This window comes from Plectropomus leopardus, chromosome 10, assembly GCF_008729295.1.
Source record: "Plectropomus leopardus isolate mb chromosome 10, YSFRI_Pleo_2.0, whole genome shotgun sequence".
NCBI lineage: Eukaryota > Metazoa > Chordata > Actinopteri > Perciformes > Serranidae > Plectropomus > Plectropomus leopardus.
In genome coordinates, this window is record NC_056472.1 from 7,497,087 (window position 1) to 7,521,048 (window position 23,962).

The following is a 23,962-nucleotide window of genomic DNA, read 5'->3' on the forward strand; positions in this document are numbered from 1 at the left end:
TATTCCACCTATAGTACTGTTAAACAAACAGTTTGTGAATGAGCTGCAGGTCATTCGTTCACTCTCAGCCTTGGTTAAATTAAACACTTTGACTTTGACTTTAAATTGATTGTTCAGGAGAGCACTTGAAGGCACCGTAAGCAACTCTCTAGCCATCCCCACACAGTTGTAAATGTAAATTAGGTATCAAGTATATATATATATATATATATATATATATATATATATATATATATATATTATAGCGCAACTTTTTAGTTTTTTACATTCTTTTATAGATATATATTTTATTTTAATAATCTTTTATAATTATTGGGGAGTTTTTTCTTTGTTGCTGTGAAGGTCTAAAGACAGAAGGATGTTGTGTGCTGTATAGCCCTCTGAGGCAAATTTTGTGTGATCATGGGCTTTATAAATAAAATTGACTTGACTTGCTCACGTTTTATGAGCACTGCATCAGATAACCTTTTTTCATGTAAGTAAATAGGGTACTGATTTGAGATCTTTTTTAAAGATTGTGTCTGGAATGAATAATTCAGAATTTCACTTCTTTGTCCTCTTTAATATTTTCCACAGTGCATGTTTCAGAAGAGTTAGAAAACCCCCCTCACACAGCAGCATCAGGACTGGGGGCCAAGCGGGAGGAAACGTCTTACAGTGAGTTTTTTTATTTCACAGTATTGTTGGTTCATCTTGTTGTGCTGAAACAAACTGATTCACATCACAGACAGCTGTGAATATCCGTGTATGAAATGTGCAGTTTCCTGCATTAAAACCCCTTTTTGTACAAGTTGTACATGTTGATAGAAAATGTGTTGATAGTCAATCTCAGTTGAGAGAAAAAGAATATGGTCACATAACAGCAGACATCCTGTGAATGGTCCTTGTTTGCACAATTTAAATAGATCTAAAGATTAGAATAATAATAGCTGGAACATTCATTCGTTTTGCAGCACAAAGTTGCTGTAGGGCGCTTCTGTCTTCCCTGTCATCACATCATGACCTACCTTACATTACCTTATATACCGTGCAAACGTGTTATTTTGTCATAATTTGTCTGTATTTCACCATAATGGCTGCTGGAGGTCGTTGTTGCGTAATCCTGTATATATCGATCTAAAACAAAAAACGACAGCTAGGGCATTCATTCATTTTGTAGCTGAAAACTAAAGCCTCTCACTTCCGTCTTCACTTCACTTCACTTCCGATGTCAATGATGTCATTTTATAGCGCAAAAACGCGAGGTGGCACCAGAGGAATGATTGTTGAATTCATCACAACGCCTTCGAACTCTGCTAAAAAAAGAACCTACCTCAAAAACTAAATAATCTACATAGTTCGAATAACCTATGAGTGTTAGGAAATGTTACTTAATTTAGAAATCTTTTGGATCAGTATGTTTTGTGTTTTTATTTTGTAGAATCTGATATAACAAATCTGTCCGCTCTTTGTCTAATTATTTTTAAATGACATAATTTCAATACTTTAATCAAATTTTCTAGTTGTATTGACTGCCATAACCTTTTAGCTTAAGTTGTGCAGATTTTGGGGATATGAAGCAAAAATACAAATGTAGGCACTAGTCTACCATTTCTACTGGAGAGTTCAGAGGGCAAACCTCTTATCAGCAAACACAGCAGACTCTTTGCTCGTTTCATAGAGGGTGGAGCTGCTCTTCGAAATAGGGCCGTGCTATATATATATATATATTATAGCTGCAGTGACTTTTCTAAATTTGGTCACCAAAGAGTCACATTACTTTTTTTCCCATTAAAGGGTTTTTATGGGGGAGTTTTTTCTTTGTTGCTGTGAAGGTCTAAAGACAGAAGGATGTTGTGTGCTGTATAGCCCTCTGAGGCAAATTTTGTGTGATCATGGGCTTTATAAATAAAATTGACTTGACTTGCTCACGTTTTATGAGCACTGCATCAGATAACCTTTTTTCATGTAAGTAAATAGGGTACTGATTTGAGATCTTTTTTAAAGATTGTGTCTGGAATGAATAATTCAGAATTTCACTTCTTTGTCCTCTTTAATATTTTCCACAGTGCATGTTTCAGAAGAGTTAGAAAACCCCCCTCACACAGCAGCATCAGGACTGGGGGCCAAGCGGGAGGAAACGTCTTACAGTGAGTTTTTTTATTTCACAGTATTGTTGGTTCATCTTGTTGTGCTGAAACAAACTGATTCACATCACAGACAGCTGTGAATATCCGTGTATGAAATGTGCAGTTTCCTGCATTAAGATCCCTTTTTGTACAAGTTGTACGTGTTGATAGAAAATGTGTTGATAGTCAATCTCAGTTGAGAGAAAAAGAATATGGTCACATAACAGCAGACATCCTGTGAATGGTCCTTGTTTGCACAATTTAAATAGATCTAAAGATTAGAATAATAATAGCTGGAACATTCTTTCGTTTTGCAGCACAAAGTTGCTGTAGGGCGCTTCTGTCTTCCCTGTCATCACATCATGACCTACCTTACATTACCTTATATACCGTGCAAACGTGTTATTTTGTCATAATTTGTCTGTATTTCACCATAATGGCTGCTGGAGGTCGTTGTTGCGTAATCCTGTATATATCGATCTAAAACAAAAAACGACAGCTAGGGCATTCATTCATTTTGTAGCTGAAAACTAAAGCCTCTCACTTCCGTCTTCACTTCACTTCACTTCCGATGTCAATGATGTCATTTTATAGCGCAAAAACGCGAGGTGGCACCAGAGGAATGATTGTTGAATTCATCACAACGCCTTCGAACTCTGCTAAAAAAAGAACCTACCTCAAAAACTAAATAATCTACATAGTTCGAATAACCTATGAGTGTTAGGAAATGTTACTTAATTTAGAAATCTTTTGGATCAGTATGTTTTGTGTTTTTATTTTGTAGAATCTGATATAACAAATCTGTCCGCTCTTTGTCTAATTATTTTTAAATGACATAATTTCAATACTTTAATCAAATTTTCTAGTTGTATTGACTGCCATAACCTTTTAGCTTAAGTTGTGCAGATTTTGGGGATATGAAGCAAAAATACAAATGTAGGCACTAGTCTACCATTTCTACTGGAGAGAGTTCAGAGGGTTAAAAACTTCTTTTCAGTGCTCACTTTATAGATTACTACTAAATAGACATTTTCTTGTTCCCCCCCAAAGGTCGAGCACAACAAAGCCTCTTATCAGTAAAACACAGCAGACTCTGTTGCTGTTTTAGAGGGTGTGCTCTTCGAAATAGGTCCTGCTTTTTGCCCCAACCTATCTGCTGTGAGGTTCATAGGTCACAGCTGCCTCATGTTTATAAACACTGTCCCGTCGACAGCCGTGAAGTAGGCTTGCAACCGCACTTAACGTCTGCAGCCCTGAGTCACAGCAGCATCATTCGCTCCTCGGCCAAACTTAATTTCACACACCACCCAGCCGAGGGCACACAGTGGTAAGTAGTTTGCAGTTTCTAAATGTCGCTTGAAAGAATGAAGTAGATGTTCAGTAACCGGTTTTATTTAGCATGGGTTTTGAAATGCTGGTTTACGGCCTTTTGAAGGTTTTGAATTGCACCACACAGTTTATTACCTGGATGACTCATTGTGCAAGTGTAAACGTTGGCTCTGATTTGGATAATCTATAACTGTAGTTTGTGCAGGAATTTCATGTCATATTATGGATGACAAATCAATTATGCACAATGTGACATTACATAAAGTTCCTGCATTCTTTGAAATAAACTAATGAAAACCGTCCTCAGTCTTGTTTATATTCGAAGAGGTAAGACAGTAAGGAGTTAATAGTCATTAGCTGATAAGCTGTTGATGTCGTCGGCATGTTGATCAAAGCTTTAACCCTTTGAAACCTGAAAAAAAATCTGCTTGATTTCTTTCAAACACATGAGAAGAAGGCAATGAGCAATGAAAGAAGAAATTACCCAAAAATTAAAAAGAAATCAATAAAAGATACAAGAAAATTACCGAAAATTAGACAGTAAAAGAAAGAAACACAGAAATGACCTGAAAAAAGTGCTTAAAATTAAAATAATTCTTGTACTCAAATTGTTTTTTATTGAATTTTCAAAAGACTGTAGTAAGGAAAAAAAAAAAAAAAAAAAAAATTAAAATAATTCTTGTAACATAATTTTAAATGTGTAACTATGATAATTAGAAATAGAGTTTTTCCCTATCTTTTTTCTTTTTAAAAAATATTTTCTAGATCCACTAGTTTCTTTCAATTTGTGAAAAGTTTATTACCAAGTTGCTCATTGCGTCTTTCCCATGTTTTTGAAAGACATTGCACCAATTTCTTAAAGCAGCACAAGGAAAGTGATGCCACTCCAGGTCTCAAAGGGTTAAATAGTACACAAAAGCTTTGTTTACAGCCAAACAGAATCTTCTTTAATTGTATTCTCTGTCAAATATTGTAGCTGTTTGAATACAAGTCAGGGATGTCATATTTTTTTGTTGGATAGCCCATTTTAGAGTGGTAGATTGCTACTTTTTCCACACTTTACAAAGAAAAAAAACTGAGTAACAACGTTCCATTGTAAGTATTACAAATATGTTCTGTTTTAAAATGGGGCCCTTGTGTAATGATATTTCAGTGATCTTTGACTTCTTTTCTGTGTCCTCTCTTCTGAGTTTGTGTTTTGGAATTTCTTCCTTCCAGAAAGAAATCAATGTCGACACATTGTGCTCTTTTTTTGTTGCTGTTTCTGCTCTCACCAGCCTACAGTGTGCAGTCTGCTGTTACTCGCCTTGACAACTGTGAGGAGGATCTATCACCCTCTTTGTTTTTAACATTTAGCCCAGTATCTTTGTCTGCTCAACACAAATCTATTCCCTCAAGATGTGCATGCTGTAAATCCAGTATAAACTTTGCTAACAAGCCGGCTGCCAAAGGCCTTTGTGTTTGTGTGTGTGTTCGTCTGGTCTGTGTGCCATTTCACCATTATCTAGCAGTATTCGTCTTCTGACCTCTCTTTACTTCTCCTCCTCCCCCCACCCCTCACCCCTTATGCATCAACCACCCACGGGCTTCACAAGAGACCTTATGAGGATCATTTGACTGGAATGATATTGCTGCTTCAGGCTTTTTAGAGTTGGGGGAAAACAAGCAATTTGTTACACAATCCTCAGCAGAGAGTTTATCGCACTCCAGAAGCCTCTCTCATTCAGTTAGTTATTAGATGTGTTATGCTAAGCTAAAGGTAGCAGCTGAGGTGGTTTCAATGCAGCAGTTATGCATGTTGTGCAGTCTTATTAGCCTAAATCTTGTTGTGTTTTTTTTGTTGTTGTTGTATGTGAACTAATGCAAATCCTATCAACACTGTGAGATGTCAGAGTGGCATCATTGCTTAAAAAAAGTGATTGGGCTTTTTAAGGCCAATATTGATAGCTGACTTAATTACATTCAGATTTAATTAGTTGTTCATGTTGACAATCGTGATTTCACAGGAGTTCAAGTTAAAGCTACTACATTGCGCCTTGTTTTTTTTAACCATGATCCTTTACTGTGTTTACTGTGACCTATTTTAATTAAGAAAATCTGTAATTATATACTGTAACATTCAGCAACTGAACTTTTTTTTTTTTTTTTTTTACGTGGGGCTGGTGCCCAACTCAGTTTTAGTGTTAATGTGTTTATTTAATGTTTATTTGCACATGGACAAGTATGCAGCGAAATCCAATGCCACACTCCACAGCAACTACAGCTAATTTGCAATCCCTGTCCCTAAATTGGCCTTTGAAATACACCACATTTAACAACATTCACGAGAGACAGTACAAGACACAAACTCAGCAATATAGACATATAGACACATAATATACATTAAGACCACAAAACATGTTTCAGGAGGTGATTTTATTATGTTGTAAAATTCCGATGTAAAAGTCCAATGTAATGATCCTAGGTGTTTCACACATAGTGAATTATTTTTATATAATGCACAATTCCTTGCATTGGGCACCAATTTGATTATTTTGCGTGATGTGTCACATATTTGCCATGTAGATATACAAGTCAAAGTCAGAAAAACATCAGTATTGTGATACTTAAGTTAAACTTAAAATATGCTTTTCTTGGCAGGTCTAGGCAGCACACCATTTTGAGCAATCAAATCATAAACCACATTTTACTTGTCTTAAAGAGCTGAAAAAAATCCAAACAGGACACGAAGTTACAGTAGCTCGTGCTCTATGAAGAGATATCTGCATGTGTTTGCATTTTGAGAAGTAATGACCAATCACATTTGAGCGGCAGGAAATACACTGGCTGAAATGCAATCTCAGAACCCATCGATTATCATCTGACAACCATATAGCTTGATTTTAGCTTTTTATGCATCTGCACCAGTGATAGCAGCGACTGGAGGAATTGTGTTTTCAAGTTGTCTGTCTGTATGAATGTCCATATGTCCCATTCTTGTGAAAGCAATATCTCAAAAACACCTTGAGGGAATTTATTTAAATTTCATACAACTATGCACTTTAACTAAAGAATGAACTGATCAGATTTTGGTGGTCAACAGTCAAAGACACTGTCACCTTACGTTTATCTCATTCTTGTGAACCCAGTATCTCAAGAACAACTTAAGAGAATTTCTTCAAATTTGGCACAAATGTTCACTCGGAAGACACTTGGAGAACAATTAGATACAAAAGGATCATGTTTCCAATGATTAACAGATTTTTAGGCATATATTATCTCAAATTGCTTAAAAATTAGTGCACATAGCTGCTGAGTTTGGCCCAAATGTCCACTTGGACTCAAGATTGTACTGATTAGAATTTGGTGGTCAAAAAAAAAAAAGATTTAGGTCACTGTGACCACACATGACATGTTTTTGGCCATAGTCCAACCATCTAAAAGTATTACAATTATCATGATCTTTTGCCAGTGTGTTCTTTAAACTGGGTGAGGAGATATGGAGCAAGATTCAGCTTCTCAGAGCTAGACTGTGACATCACCGACATTCAAACATTTGACCGAGCCAAAAAAGAGAACAATCCTCCAAAATATTAAAATTGTTTTGAAGTTCTCATTCAGTAGAACACACGAATACAAACTTGCCAGTAAAACAGTCTATTTGGTTGCTTCAGCTGTTACTTATACTGTCTCTTTCCTGTTTCGGCAGGGGACCAGAAGTAAGGGGACAATGCGAGTCCACGTGCACACCAAATTCTGTTTCCTGTGTGTGCTCACCTTCCTCTTCCATCAGTGCAACCACTGCCATGGAGAAGAGCACGACCATCAGCACGGCGGACATCACCACACCGACCACAGCCACGCCCACAGCGACTTGCAGATATCCGAGGCCCCGTACGTTAGAGGAGCCACTTTATCTTCAGAGTCCAAGAGTTCTCACGGGCACACTCTAGAGGAGGAGCAGCGCTTCTACATCCAGGAGCTGTTCCGACGCTACGGCCAAAAAGACCAGCTGGATTTCCAGGGATTTCAGAGCCTGCTGTTTAGTTTGGGTCTGGGTGAGGTGAAGGTGGTAGATGTGGATCACGAGGAGCTGGGCCATGACCATGTAGCTCACCTTGACCTGGTAGACATGCAGGAGGGGCTTCATTCACACTCATCCACCAATGAAGGCCAGGGTCATGGCCATGGCCATGGGCATGGACACGGTCATCCACATCACAAGCCTGGCCACCACCATCCACACACAGAACACGCTCCCATAATGTGCACCCAGCAGACCACTGCCACCAGTCCAGCTGCTGGTGCACCCACAGAACATGACCATAATCATGACCACGATCATGGACATGATGCAGAACATAGTCACAATCACACCAAGGTAGAGGATACTGACCATAAACATTCTGGTGGACATGTGCAGGACACACATGATCATGATCACGACCATGATCACGCACATGACAAAGACCACAAACATGAGCAGGCACAGGTGAACTCTAACAAGGACCTGTCTTCTCAGCCTAACAGGGATCACGACCACAGTGATCACGACCACAGCGATCATGGTCACGGCGATCACGACCACAGCGATCATGGTCACGGCGATCACGACCACAGTGATCACGACCACAGCGATCATGGCCACGGCGATCACGACCACAGTGATCACGACCACAGCGATCACGACCACAGCGATCAGGGTCACGGCGATCACGACCACAGTGATCACGACCACAGCGATCACGACCACAGCGATCAGGGTCACGGCGATCACGACCACAGTGATCACGACCACAGCGATCAGGGTCACGGCGATCACAACCACAGTGATCACGACCACAGCGATCATGGTCACGGCGATCACGACCACAGCGATCATGGTCACGGCGATCACGACCACAGTGATCACGACCACAGCGATCATGGTCACGGCGATCACGACCACAGTGATCATGGTCACGGCGTTCACGACCACAGTGATCACGACCACAGCGATCATGGTCACGGCGATCACGACCACAGTGATCACGACCACAGCGATCATGGTCACGGCGATCACGACCACAGCGATCATGGTCACGGCGTTCAGGACCACAGTGATCACAACCACAGTGATCATGAACATGACCACAATCGTGTCCCAGAAGTGGGCCAGGCAGCCACAGGAATTCCTCCGCTCAGCCAGGAACAGAAGCCTTCTGCCCCGTCTGAGCCATCCAAAGCCCCTCAGGTGCCACAGCCCTCTTCTGCCACCACAGTAAGTCGGCCCAAGAAGCAGAGAAAGCCGGGCAGGGTCAGAGGACAGGGAAGGCGAAACAAGACCCCTCAGTCTGATAACCATGGCCATCAATCTGAACACAACCATGACCATGATCATGGTCACAGACATAAAGACAAGAGAGAAGCTCCAGGAGATCCTGCCACCCCCACTTTGCAGAGCCCTGTCTTGTCTGGCCACCCAGAGGGATCGTCTCACCAGCACGAAGAGGTAAGAGAGAGGCTCTGCTTCAAGAAAACGTGTTTAAAAACATTAACAGTCATACGAATGTTACAGTTTTCCGATGCTGGAGAAAACATCTGAAATATATTTTTGTAAATAAAATATTTAATCAAGTGCTCTGCTGAAAACCTTAGCAGTGTCTTAGCTACCTCATAATCTTCAAAAATATAAGAAGATTTTCCACTGTAATGTTTTATTTTTGCCTCTGCGCCAGTGATAGCTATGGCTGGAGGTATTATGTTTTTCGGGTTGCCCGTTTGTCTGTCTCATTCTCAAGAACGCTATGTTTCAGGAACGCCCTAAGGGAATTTCTTTCACAAATGTCCACTTTTACTCAACAATTAACTGATCACATTTTGGAGGGCAAAGGCCAAGATCACTGTGACCTTGCATCTGTCTCATTCTCGTGAATGCAATATCTCAAGTACAGCCAGGGAATTTCTTCAGATTTGGCTGAAACATTACATGGACCCTAAAATGAACTGATTAGATTTTGGTATTTAAATGTTAAGGACCTTGCCTTTTCTGGCAGGAACGTGCTTTCTGGGAGCTGGAGATGCCAGCACCTTTCTGAAAAGTTAAGAAATTTTGAAATAGAAGCATTCAGAGCAAAAAAGTGCACTCTGAAAAACGACGCTGGGTGCAGCACTTTTTCTCTGTAGCATACACTCACCACATTAGGAGCAACTGAGAAGTGAAGCTGGGTCTTGGAAAATAAAATGCTACAGGGACACTCATCCTAACACGTCGCCAGGGTGTGGCTCACTTCATTTTTTGGTTTCCAAAGACTACTGTAGACTAAAATATCCCCTGATGAAGTGAGTAAACCTACAACCAACCAGGGCAACAAAATGTGAAGAAGCGCTGAGCAACAGACAAATTTAAACAGACTACAGTGTGCTGTTGTCTTGCATCAATATGCGTGTGAATGATTGTTGCGTTTTTTTGCCATCAGAGTTTGAAAACAGTTCTTAAACAGAAAGTTCCACATCAGCTGTAGCCACCTATGTAGTTTTTTGAGAATACATCAAAAGTGCTCCTCTTTACTTAGCTATTTTTACTCTTGATGTAGTGTCTGCAAGCAAAACAAAGCATCTCTGCGTATTCTGCATAAAGCTCAAAGGTTCCACAGGTTGTCAGTCATTATCTCAAATAGTTGTGACAGATCCAACCAGGTCACCTGGATACCTGACAAAATGGGAGCAGATAAGACACAAATAAAACTTTCACGTGGCTTCCAGGCAAGGCAGTTTGCACACTTACACTTAATTGTAAAGGAGAAATGTTGACTCTCTTACTAATTACTGCCTGCCCATTGCTGCAGCATAATCAACTTCAACCCCACCATCACTATGTCAGTATTGTCCAGATAGTCATGCATTCGCCCAAATACTTTGCTTTCAAAGATGCTGTTCAAGTTTAAAGGTGAGTGTTTGATATTCATATGATCCATTTTGCTTGGAGCTTGTAAGATAAAAAATTCTGCCAGTGGTTCTTTCCCCTTATACTGTTGTACTTCACCTTCCAGTGTTTGAACCTGACTCAGCTCCTCACCTACTACGGCCTGAGTCCCGAGTCGCTCATCTCCCCCAGCCAGTTCACCTACCTGTGTCCTGCCCTGCTCTACCAGATAGACAGTCGCGTCTGCATCCGCCATTACCACCAGATGGATGTGGAGCAGGAAGCCTTGGGGCACGCCAGTTCCAGTAAGTATCTTATTGATCCAGTCCATTTTGATTGAAAAGACTTGTAATGTAGAAAGAAACAAACAATAATTTCAGCTATAGTGTGAACCTGAAGGACAAAATGAAGGGTTTAACTTTATCATGAATGTTTTGAGTTTTGCCCAAGGTGCATTAAGCTAACATAACCATTTGCTCTGTCACTGCTGAACAACATCCTGATGTACAGGAGATTTTTTTCACTCCTTGTATTGATTTTAAGAGATCAATAACCCACTTATGTAATGCCTAGATATTGTCATTGTTCAGGCTTGGAAAATAGTGTGATCTTCTGATATTTTGGCCAAACAATGAACTTTATTTGCACAGTGGATCCAGTAACAGACAGACCTTTAAACCCATCAGTGCACAATCACAGTTTGTTTATTCAGCAGATCATTGTTTTGTAGTGAGAAACCAATAACCCAGAGATATCATCTTGACAGTGTGCGTACCTCAGACAGTGACTTCACTTATAAAACTAAAGCCAGAAGGTGGAAGAATTAAATAAAACACTGAACAGATTTTATTGTACTGAATGATCGATAAGTTTGCAGAAGGGTTAGTGTTAGAGTATCATGTACAGTGACAAGAACTGAATCTATGAAAGTAAAATGATAAAAAAAAGCAAGTTTTCTTTATCTGGTGCCATCGGCACTGTAGCTATCTTCATAACCAGGAAACCACACAGACATCGCCATAAACCACTGGCATTATAATGTGATGTTATCTGGATGCATAACCTGGAGCTGCTCTCTCAGGGAGCACTGGCAGACCTGCATAAGTGAATGTATTTTGAAATAATCAAGCCACACCAGGAAGTGTAACCGTAATGTCTTGAGTATTCCCACCACCATCTTTGCTAATTTTCAGTGACAGGGCAGAGGTTTTTTTTCTCTTTCATTTTCTGCTGTCCAGAGCGGCATTAAAAAAACAAGACATTAAAAGCCAAGTCATTGTTTTTCAAGTCACAAGTATATCTCATGCCTTTGCATGCATTTTTTATAATTTATTAACATTTTAGTTTTTATTTATTATTTCATTTAATTGAAAATAAAAATCAAGATTTTATTAAGTAAAATTTCATGTAATTTTTTGACCCACAGATTTAGCAGTTTGTTCTTTCTCAACCACAGTGTAGTTTTGTATGTTGACAAAATAATCTCTAGTATCATTTTTGGTACTATTTGACTTGTAATGTAAGTACTTCATGGTTCTCTCCTGCAACTTGATTGGATGCTGCCAGATATCTTCAAAGTGTATCAGAGGAATTAAATGTGGGCTTGCTGGGAATGAATAGAGTAAATGTTAGTTAATTTGGGAAACTAAGCAAAAAGTACTGATCCGTGGGACATTTAAAAAAAAAAAAAAAACATCTTTTGCAATCTGTTTTTTTTTTTTCTTCTTTTTTTGTGGTAGGGGATCAAGTATTTTCAAGTCAAAAAACTCAAGTCAAGAGTCACTGGTGTCAAAGTCCCAATCAAGTCTTCTTTTGATTTTGTCAAGTTGTTGAGTCTAAAATTATCATATTTGTAACTTGAGTTCACATCTCTAATTAAAAGTCTTTGCAAGAGCCCAGCTCACAGACCCAATGAGTTGGCTGCTACTAATGAATCTCAACCTATTTGTATTTCTCCAACACCAATGCTTAATTAACTTTTATTTACAAACGAGAAAAGCATAATGTCTATCAAATGTGAGATGGCGGGCTTGGAGAAATGTTAAGTTAGTGAGTTAGCTCTTGAGCTTTACAGTCCCACAAAACTATAGCACAGTCTCAGTATTGAAAGAGGTGTTTGTTGTTAACCATACTCTGTGAGTTTGATAACACTTTGCCAAGTGTGAAACCACACAACCACAGTTTTTTGTAAGTTCGAACACCTTACTTTACCCTTTATTTATACTCTCAAACCCACAGGCATTTCTTTTAGGAAGTGCTTCTTATTCATATTTTCACACTTCTGGAAACTGCTAAATGAAAGCAGTCTTCCACTTTGCAGCTCCTCAGGAGTGATCAGTGACTGTATGATTTTCTCATGGGCACATTGATAGAGGGGGAACAGAGGGTCACTCTTGAACTTGCTTATTTTCTTGACTGGTCTTGTACTCAAACTGGTAACTGATATGCAATAAGCCCACATTTCTATTTAGCCCGTCAGGTAAACTGCAGTCAAATGCAGCCACCCACAGATCTAGGTGTGGACAGCGTTGAAAACAGCAGCATGACTCTCAAGTTGAGATAGGCCGGACTGTGAATGACCTCTTTTAGTCTTCACATTTTCAGAGAGAGTGACTGTGCTAATTAGTGTATCAACCCCATAATGAGTGGAAAAAGATGTCGTCTGTTTTTTTTTTAAGATGTGATTGTGGACGCTGCATAGTGTTTAGCATAATTATGATTAATTCTTTCAGTCAATCACAAGTCCCGATGAGCATATGCATAAGTAATGGCCATCAGCAGCACTTGATAGGCAGTGAGTTTATTAAGAGTGCAGTGGAAAAAAAGTCAGCCTGGCATGTGTGTCTGGGGCCATATTAGCTGGGAGGAAGTTAATGTTTGAATAAATGGGCGGCCAAATTTGCCATATCACATCCAGCTCTTAATAGAGCACAAATGCGATTGGCACTCTAAATCAGGGTCATTCACTCACCAAACAGCAACACTTTTTGTGTGGGTTGCTTTGTGCTTTGTGCCTGGTCAAGGCTGGAATATTACGCCGTCATGCCGCCTGGCCGTTTTGTAGAAACACTACAATCCCGGAATCTGGGGACAACATGACGACATGTTAAGCGTGCAACCCACCTAGGGACATTTTGAAAGCAGCGAATAGCAGTTAGCAGCTAACTAAAAAAAACTGTCTGTAAGTTTCAACAAATTGGGAAATCAAGGAGGTACAGGAGCTCCTTACCTTCCGAGCAGAGGACAACCACCATATAAAAGAACACTATAGCCTCCTTCGCAAGGCAAAAATCCCACAAACACCCGCTAACATCTGGCATTTCAACGCAGTGGGAATTTGTACAGTTGGCTTTCACACCCGGATCATAGGATTCTGCACTAGTAATAAGTAGTTATCACTTCTGGCTCGGATCAGCAGTGACTGAAACACAACAAGCAGATCAACACGCATATTTTAGCCCTATATCCGGCAAGATGCAATTATCATCACTAATTACTGTCCACTGTAATCTCCTCCAAAGCAGCACTAAAACATTGATCCAAATTACTCTGCACCGATGCTGAAAGAGAATCTGAATAAATAAGATATATTAAGAGAAGTAACCACTGTAAAGTTTTCCCTGATTTTTGTCCACTCTGCTATCTAACGTTTACCTGTTTAGACAGACACACCAAAACAACCCACACATACACACATACCTGTCTGCTGCAGAGCCGTGTACACAGCTCTGATCTATTAGCAATGAGAAAGCAGTCTATAGCCTTGAGCAGGTCTAGTGGTGTTTGAAAAACTTGCGTGCACATGCTAATTTTGGTGGAAAAGGGTTATATGTTTTATTATACATTAGAGGTAGACACTGTTGTGTTAAACATGTGTCTCTTTTGTTTCTGTGATGCTGTCATGCTGTCTGAAATCAAACACTGGAGCGGCTTAATGTCACCTCTGTTTGGTTCTGTTTAAGAATGCAAACAAGGGACTTAGAAGTGGCCCTATATCGAACTTTGTGAAAAAGGACTTATGACATGTGCCCTTGAAACTGCAAGAAGGACTTCTTTCTGGACCCATCTTGCTTATATAGCAAAAAAAAAACATGTTTGTTTCAGTGATCTCTCTTTCAGTTTGAGTTCCAACGTCCTGAATTAATAATATTCAAAAGAAAAACCCTAGAAAGAGGCTGAAAGATCAGCTATAAAGAATGAAGGTCGGAGTAAAACCCAGCTCTGGGACCTCGCAGTTTTTCTTCATTTATGAGAATGCAAATTGTAAAATCACAGTGTTTAAGAGTTAATGAGTTACAGGTCGTGAAATAAAGGTCATAAAGCCATAAAAGCTGGCTACAAATCAAACCACGGCCAGCCATCACAGTTTCCGCTCACAAAAATACAAAGCATAGAAAAGGCTGCTTTTTCTCACGTGTTCTGGTACTGTGTGTGTGTGTGTGTGTGTGTGTGTGTGTGTGTGTGTGTGTGTGTCTGTCAAACATGTAAATCTCTAAGAACAGATAACACGTGGCCACCTGGAATGAAAATGCATTTTGAACCGTGTATGATAATCAATCTGACCACGCTGCTTTACACATTTGTTCCATGTTCTGTATTCTGCCTGCAGTGTAATTGGATTTTCATTTATGCAAAGTAGCCGAAAAGTTTGGGAGCTGTCACTGAAAAACAACATGGAAAGTTTAGGGTCATGAGATGTTTCAGCACAACTTGATTTATTTTTAATTAGCTGAAGAAAGGGACGTTTTTATGACAAAAGAAAAATATTTAAGCTGCAAAAGTTTTTAGGATGGAACGACTCTGTCAAAGCAGCAGGCACTGAAGTTCAACCATGAGATAGGAGGAATTCCCTAACTGAACGCCCTCTTAAATCTTTAATTATTAAACACACAGTCCCCTCTGGAGATACCTGGATCACATGTGCCTTAGGCAGCGGCGTGCCACCAATGAAAACAGTCATAAAAATGGTAATGATGACGAGGAGCACAGCGCGAACAAGTCAAAAGGGCAGGAACGGCTCCTCATTAGTGAGGAACTGGAGCTGTTAGATTGTCTGCAATTTTGCACTGAGAGTCAACCATAGGCATCACCACACGGTGCGAAGCTACCTCTCGTTTACCTCCTGCCGGCATCCATGGGGGAGCTCTGAAAATTTTGCAGTTGGTTTCTCTCTGGTGCCCAAACTCCCCTCTCTTTTTGCGCTGTGCCAATTAGGAGAGCCTAAGCGACACCCTGGGCCATTTTTTTCCCGAGCCATGGCTCACAGGAGATGTGTAATTGGAGAGAAGACACAGACCAGTTGGTCTCCCTTTTCTCTCTTGTTCCCTTATTGCTGCCTTCTGTCGCCCTGCCGCAACCCTCCTGCACACCTACACCTACACACACACACACACACACACACACACACACACACACACAGCCACAACTGCATACAGGTAATGAGATCGAGCAGTAGATGAGCTGTGTGAGTGTGAAGGACCTGCAGTGATGTGCTGTCTGGCTGATGTACAGTCGGCTCTCAGGGTTACACGCAGTTCCGCTTGATGCGACAAATAAGAAAGCAGTCAGCTGAAGCACCTTTTACTTTTGTAAGGCACATTGAAAATGGAGGTAACAATAGAACGGGAAGGTGAGGATTATTTGAGGCATTTTCATCCTTGATGAGGAAATGAATTCAGCCCGTCCAGTTTGTCCTTCCTAACGATGACATTCTCTCTACAGTGCTCACAGTGGATTAACTGGTGCTTTATACTGGAGCTGCTGCAGTGAGTGATGGGAATGGTAGCTGATAGGGTTCCTTTGCTTTATAGAGAGCTAGCTGTATTAACTCATAATGGTTTCACATTAAAAAAATATAAGAAAAGACGACATTGAAAATGCTGTCACAATATGAGTATCAAGTTTTGTTCTAAAATATTGAACCATCCTTTTAACCTTCTGTATCTAAACTCTGTAAACATATACCTGCATTTGTCTGCAGAATCTGTAGGCAGCAGACCAAGATTTTGGCATTTCAAGTATTGTGGTTTCTGTTTGTAGTCCAAGTAGTATTGACTAGTTTTCTGCGGGCTTTGGTTGGAAACTCTCCAGGTAAAGAGCAAAAGAGGCAGAACACACCGGCCTGTACTCAATCTCTGAACCTGTCGGCTATTGTCTTCAGACAATAGCCATAACCGTAGGAAATATGTTTTCTGGTTGTCCATCCCATTGTTGTTAACGTAATGCCTAAAGGGAATTTCTTCAAATTTGGAAAAAATGTCCCCTTAAACTTAGGGATGAAATTATCAGATTTTGGTGGTTATAAGTCAAAGGTCAAGGTCACTGTGATGTAGTCTTATTCTTGTGAACACGGTATCTTAAGAACACCCTGAGGAAACCTTGATGTGACCTCACAAAATGTTTTTCGCCATTACTCAAAAATTAGTGTGCTAATTATTACACAATTTCACACAAATGTCTAACCGGATAACATAATTAAGTGATGACGTTTTTATGTCCCAAAAGGTCCCCCTCACTATGACAACATAACGTTGTGCAAAAACACTTTTGTGGCCATTACTGAACGTCACATCTCAGGAACAGTTGGATGTTTGGAGACATTTGGTCAGATACTGACATGGTGACATTAATCTTGGGTGCCCACTTTGAGATGGTGCTGATTGTGGAGCTATTCTGTGCTGCCGGGGGGAGAGTGTGTGTGTGTGTGTGTGTGTGAAGCATGTTTTCACAGACATGGATATAAGCTGTAACTGCAACTTGACTGGTTCACAGAGGCATACAACCACAACGTAGTAATCCTAGTTATTAAACATAAATACAGTGACTGCGCTGTGAAATTGTCTGATAATATTAATGAAAAAGTGGTATTAATACAGATCAAACTATAGTATTCATAACTGGGCATCTGGATGTCTTATCTGTCTTCGTCCCAGAGACAGATTCCCCTGATTTATCTGTGTGGGAGCAGGGAGAATAAGACCTTCTCACAGGCACAGAGACAATGCTTGATTAAGGTCTCCACACACCTAAGGTCAAACTAACCTGTGGGTGAACCTGTACACACACACAGAGGAGGCGAGACACAGGCTATGATTCTTACATTGTGCATGGATATTATAGAATAGAACGTAAACAAGGAAATATAGTAAGCAGTAATTGTTCTCGTAAAGACTGCCTTGTACTCAGACAAACACATAAGATCATGTAACATACATTATTCAAAAAGTCCTGTAGCAGCAGTAACCAAGAAAGTGCACATAACAGGATTTACACACCTACGCAGTGATTTCTAAAAAAAAATGCAAAAATAACAAATGCATTTGCTATAGAAAATACCAACAGATGTCAGCCAACCCTGAATAAATGTCAGACAATCCTGGAAATATCATCTACAAATATACAAATGCTGCTTTGTGCGTTACTAACAAAACTTTAAAATGACTTTTTCTTTGCATATTGGCAAAACAAATGTGTGTAGCATTTAAATGATGATAAATGAGTGTGATGCCCTCTGCATGGTCCAAGGGTATGTCTTAGACCTTAAAAGAAAACTTCAAAGTTGCTAGCCAGTAAATACACACATAAAAGCAGGTGACACATTTCAAAAGGAAAATCCTGAAAAAACAAACTAATGCACATGTTTTTATGAAGGACATAGGAGCTCCAGTATGAAAACGGTGTGAATCAGACAGGATGCCATGGCCTCCTCAGTCATCAGATCTCCACCCAGTCGAACAGTACATATGGGAGATTTTGGAGCGATGGACATCACAATGCCTCTGATTTCACACACACACACACACACACACACACACACACACACACACACACACACACACACACACACACACACGTAAAGCTGCTGTGAGAGTCAGCAAGCTTCCCAAAAGCTAATGACAAGTGGCTGTAATCAGCACTTAAGCATCAGGGCCTTCCTCTTCAGTTAAAATATTTCCCCCAGGAGGAACTCCAGCCTCCTGTTTTCAGAGTGGAGAGGCTGCTGCCAGGGGAGAGACTCTCTTTTTTTTGGTAATGTTTTTTAATCCTACAGCTGGGTAATGGGACAGTAACAGCTTGATCCAGTCTCTCTAAAGACCACTCTGTCAGGCATAAGACATGTTTCAGATCATCTCTTCACAAGCGACACCACCTGGGGCCGATTAGAGGATGAGGAGAGGAAGTGTGACTGCCAGTGTGATTTTTACTGTTATTAGTCATTTCTTGCCTCTGGCTGGATGGCAGCTTTGGTTCTTTTGTTCAAATGGGTTATCAGTCTACCAGCTGAAAAAAAGTATCTCGGGTCAGATACTTTCCGGGTTCAAACCCTTTGACATTGATAAACAGAGCATTTCATTTTAGTTCCATATTTACAGTGTGTTGTGATAGTTACACACTTTTAAAATAACTTCTTTAAACATCAAACAATCAGGACCAAACTTGGTATGCATACTCATGGGGCAAGGGCGAGCACGCACACCAACGCCCATGAGAATGCACCTCTAAGTTGATGAATTAATAACATTTTCAAACAAAAATTTCAACACCAAGGAAAGCTGCTGTCAGGACCAAATTTCATACAGAGGTTCGCCCTAAACCAGACAACGCCCCCAAGTTTCAAGACAACACACCACCTACTTTCTGAGTTGTTCCCATTTTTGTAACTTTTAAAAAATGGTATTAACCCTCTTATGCCTTGCCCTAACCCTGACCCCAAATGTTAACCAATTGGGACTAAACTTTGTTCACATCTTCAAGGGCCCGGGGCGAGCACACACACCAATGCCCATGAGAATGCACCACTTACTTTGAGTTATAACAATTTCAAATGTTCAAGCTAAAATATTAATACCAAGAAAAGCTGCTATGGGGACCAAATTTCGTGCAAAGGTGCGACTGGGCAAACTAGACAACCCCTGTAATGTTTTAAGAGAATGCACAATGTACTTTCTGAGATGTCATTCACCCCCTTAACCCTAAACCTACTACCCCCCAAGATGTGCGCCACATGTGCACTGTGTTGTAGTCACTCGGCGTCCTATAGCTGAATGTCAACATTGAGGGAGCCACTTCACCAAACACACCACCAGCTTTGGTGTGACATTGAATTTCATACAACATTAAACATTTTGTCCTGTGTAACGAAAGGATCGTGAAGTTTCTCTCCCTCGGTCTTGTTTTGAAACGTGTCCCGTGCTGACAGCTGGACTGACAGTTTAAATGATAGTGTACCTTTCTGACTTTTTTTCCCCCTCCACTCCTGCTTCCCGTCTCATGTCTGCGGCCTCGAATGAAAAATGAGGCTGGTAGAATTCTGCTGAAATATCACTTCACATTTCTCGCTTTAGGCGTCTTGTGTCATCACAAGGACACATGGATTGAAAACGTCGGGGGGGATAGCTTCCATCACATGTGAACAAAATACATTCAGCCAGCAGCCGGGTGACGTTAAAGCTGCGGCTGTTAGCGTCTTGCCTTTAAAAGATGAAGTCGGCGGGATGAAATCCTGACATACTTGTGTTTAAATTTGATCTTCTGTTTATGTACTCTCACAGCTGAAGAGTCATCCACATCTACAAAACTGTGGATGAAGCTAACAAGCACTAGGCTTCTGACCTTGGCTGTACACTAAATAATCCTCGTCTTTCATCCCTCTCTCTGTCTGTCTGTCTGTCTGTCTGTCTGTCTGTCTGTCTCTCCAGTGTGGGTGTGGCTGTGGGGGTTTACATCCATCACCATCATCAGCCTGCTGTCTCTGCTTGGTGTTGTTCTCGTACCCATCCTCAAACAATCCTGCTTCAAGTTCCTGCTCACCTTCCTGGTGGCACTGGCAGTGGGCACGCTCAGTGGAGACGCTCTACTTCATCTGCTGCCTCACGTGAGTATGCCTCAGACAGACCGAACAGTCAAAACCTTTTGCAAAGTCTTTTACAGTATGAAATTTGTGGTTTTGTCTTCTCCACCTATTGGGGCACACCCACAGTGATGGATGGTAATCAATGCATTTGGGCGAACTTTGTGTATGATCAGGCAAATGTCTTAAAGGAGACCTATTATACTCAATTTGAGGTTAGTACTTGAATTTAAGGTTTTTACTAGAACATGATTACATGCTATAAGTTTTGAAAAAAAACTGTTTTCCTCATACTTCCTGAGCTGGAACACCTGTATTCTGAAACGCTCCGCTGTAGTGCCTGTCTCTTTTGAAACCATCCCAGAAAAAAAACAGTTTGCTTTGATTGGTCAGCATTTCCAGGACTTTCCAGATTTCAGCCGGGAGTCAAAATCAGAATCCGGTTTTATCACCAAGTACATTTTACATTTACAATTGAATTGAACTGGTGTTTTGGTGCAAAACAATTAACATAAAGGAAGAAAAAATAAATAAATAAAGGAAGAATAAAAATAGTGAATTTCATTATAATAAGACATAAGATAATAAAATAGAAGCAATTTAAAAATATACAATGAAAAAAATTAAAATGAACACAAAATATATGTACAAAAGGTGCAATGGAGAGATTGTACAAAAGTTGGAGTTACAGTGCAAATATCTAGAGTCTTAATAAATTAACCTACGTTGTGCGTTAATGTAATGCATAAAAATGAGTGTAACAGACACTTGCTGCACTTTTTACAATAAAAAATAACCAACAAGAGTTTCTAAAAACAACTACACATGTTTCAACGGGAATCTTATCTGAAATTGGGGAGAAATTAACAACATCAGCAACCAAAATAACATGTTTCCCCGGTTGTTAACATGTAGCTTCTTTAGCAGTGCAGGTTACACAATGTAAACACTTGTAGTAATACAGTAAAATTGGCACACTATTACATCATACTGTAGCCAAAGTAGAAAAATGAGTATCATATTATTTAAAAGGGAAGGGAAACTGAAATTATTGATCACAGTGAGTACTTTAATATACATAATATCATAATATATATATTTATCTCATTATTTGGAGCTTTGGTCCTGTTTAATATGAGTGTGCTTCATTGTAATATTATGCTGTATATCAATCAGTCAGCAACAGTCCATCAGAGGTAACATGTCATGGCTGCCTCTCATCACTCGACACAGTTCCATGCACAGTGCACCGTGTCATGATTACACGATTGTCATGTTCCTCAGATTTAAGGTTTGGTTTTTTATTCATACAAACAGGATGGGTTTAACCCTTTGACGCCTGCAGAGAGATCAGTTTTTCGTCTGATGCATTCAGACACCTTTAACAAGTATTTAAACCTTTGAAACCTGATAAATAGGTTCAGTTCTCTTCAAGAATGTGGGGAAAAAAATAATGAGCAAATTGCAAGAAATTTGTAAAAGGTGACATGGCAGCAACCTGAAAATTAATGTTTTTTTAAAAAAGGAGAGAAAGATAGAGAAATCTTCCACAAATTGCAAGAAATTAAACGATTTAGAAAATTGTTTTTTTAAAAAAGAAAATTTATTTAAAACTATGTTATAACATTATTACAATTTCTAATCACTTTTTCCAGGTTATTGACTTTTTTGTTTTCTTTTCCATTTTTTTCCAGTGATTTTCAGGGAATTTTTTTTTTTATTATTTTTTTCCCACTAATTTTCAGGCAGTTTTCTTGTACTTTTTTGGATTTCTTGCTGATGTTTGGGTCATTTCTTCTTTCGTTGCTCATTACCTTGTACCCATGTTTTAGAAAGACATGCCTACTCAGGTTTCAAAGGGTTAATTGTGAGAATATGAGCAAAATGATGTCACCGGGAATTCTGACTGACTAATTGATCAATATAACTGAACACTGGTCAAATATTTTCTGCAAGTCTCACACTTTTCATGTGGGAGTCACAGTCACTTTCCAGTAATACTGAAACCTTAAAGTTCCTCTTCCTCTGACCAGTTTTCAGCACACGTCTGACACACTGAGTCCATCAGTGTCTTCACAGTCACACAGCGTGTTTGAGTGATCATCAGCCGTCCTCTGCTTATTCTTGTCTTTGTCTCGGCAGTAAAAGGCATCAGGGATTCGATCTGTGACTCTTGGAAATGAAATCTCTGTACTGATGAATGTGTGATCCTCCTCCCTCGCTCCTGTCCGTCTCTCACTCATTCTCTGTTCCTCTTCCCGTCTGCAGTCTCAAGGGCAGCACGACCACAGCGTGCCCGGGAGTCATGACACTGATCTGGTAACGGCCTTTGATGGAGTATGGAAGGGCCTGACGGCGCTGGCCGGCATCTACCTCCTCTTCATCATCGAACACTGCATCGGCATGTTTAAGCACTATAAAGACCACGCGGTAAGATGAACCTGACCCCGCTGTGGACACGTAATTCTAAGAGGCAGACGCTTTTGTCTGCTGTGTCCCTTTAGTTTGTTTGCTCTTGATACAGACGTGTACTGATGCATCAAATTGTGTCTGCTCACAGGCCATGAAGAAAGCGAGCCAGGAGGGCAAGATTGGCAGGAAGTTGTCAGATCACAAGTTAAATCGGCGCTCAGATGCAGAGTGGCTGCACCTGAAGCCACTCAGTGAAGGTGAGGATGTTCACTCATGCGGTCTTTACAGCTCTTTGTTCGCCTCCGCCACAGGCTCTGTCTCTGTAACATCACCTGTGTCCTCCAGACCCCGACACCTCCGCCATCTCCTGCGACAACGGTCACAATGACACGCAGCGCACAGAGCTACAGACGCCCGACTCTCCCACCAACAAGACGCCGCTGGCGCCCGCAATCCCCCATCGAGATCACCCGTCACCCACCAAAGAGAACGGACGCAAGATCAAGAAGCACGGACACTCGCACGGTCACGGCCACTCGCACGGTGGGAACTGCCACTCAGATCAGGAGATGAAGGACGCCGGTATAGCCAGCATTGCCTGGATGGTCATCATGGGCGACGGCATGCATAACTTCAGTGACGGCCTGGCTATAGGTCAGTAGGATGTTCTGTTTTTGTATTTTATCAGCACTGTGTCCACAGATATTTGACAAAAATTCTCAGCTTATGGGCCCTTACCTTAATTTTTCCAGAGCTTTTAGCTGCATTTGGTGGCCCTTAGAAACTGCTGTATTGAGAGTGCATGTGGTAAACTCATGGATATATAAAGACCACTGGACGCAGCATGGGAGGCACTGCCCCATATACTCTTACTGAAGTTGCTCGCTGGCACATGGCGCCAAAAAAGCTCGATTTCTGCACTATTAAATCACCTGACTCTTCCGCATCGTGGAGCCTATAGAGCAAGCACACTAGAGACTTAAGACAGCCAAGCGGCTAACTCCCAGTTAACCCTCCGCTAATGAATGGCTATAAAATGTTTCAGACATGCCGCTCTTCCAGACTTTAGAAATGTTATCAGACAGACTACATCAAATCTTGATAGCGAAGCAAGTTATTTTGCGGGGGTTTGTGACACTCAAAAAAATAAATCTACTGATTCACAGTCATGTCTTTGACAGTGTCGTTCGAAGTTTGGCATCAACGCAAAATTGGCTTCAAAACCTAGTGCTTTTCCTGGGATCTTAAAGTAACTATATGTGCCGCTCTCAAGATGACTTTGTTTTTAGGAGAGAGACTCCAGGAAGTTCTTCTGTTTGGCCGAGGCTAGCTGTTTGCCCCTGTTTCCAGTCATTATGCTAAGCTAACTGGCCACTGGCT

General features: G+C 40.6%; 1 protein-coding gene across 1 annotated transcript in view; it reads left to right on the forward strand.

Moving 5' to 3' along the window:
* Positions 1 to 647: 647 nt before the first annotated feature.
* Positions 648 to 23,962, forward strand: part of LOC121949386 (zinc transporter ZIP10-like) — a 29,882-nt gene continuing 6,567 nt past the window's right edge. Inside the window, exons 1-8 of the mRNA XM_042495057.1 lie at positions 648 to 657; positions 7,126 to 8,451; positions 8,512 to 8,907; positions 10,448 to 10,625; positions 20,019 to 20,194; positions 22,439 to 22,600; positions 22,731 to 22,839; positions 22,928 to 23,236. Coding sequence (XP_042350991.1) covers positions 7,147 to 8,451; positions 8,512 to 8,907; positions 10,448 to 10,625; positions 20,019 to 20,194; positions 22,439 to 22,600; positions 22,731 to 22,839; positions 22,928 to 23,236 — 2,635 coding nt within the window. The 5' untranslated portion in view covers positions 648 to 657; positions 7,126 to 7,146. The remainder of the gene's footprint in view (positions 658 to 7,125; positions 8,452 to 8,511; positions 8,908 to 10,447; positions 10,626 to 20,018; positions 20,195 to 22,438; positions 22,601 to 22,730; positions 22,840 to 22,927; positions 23,237 to 23,962) is intronic.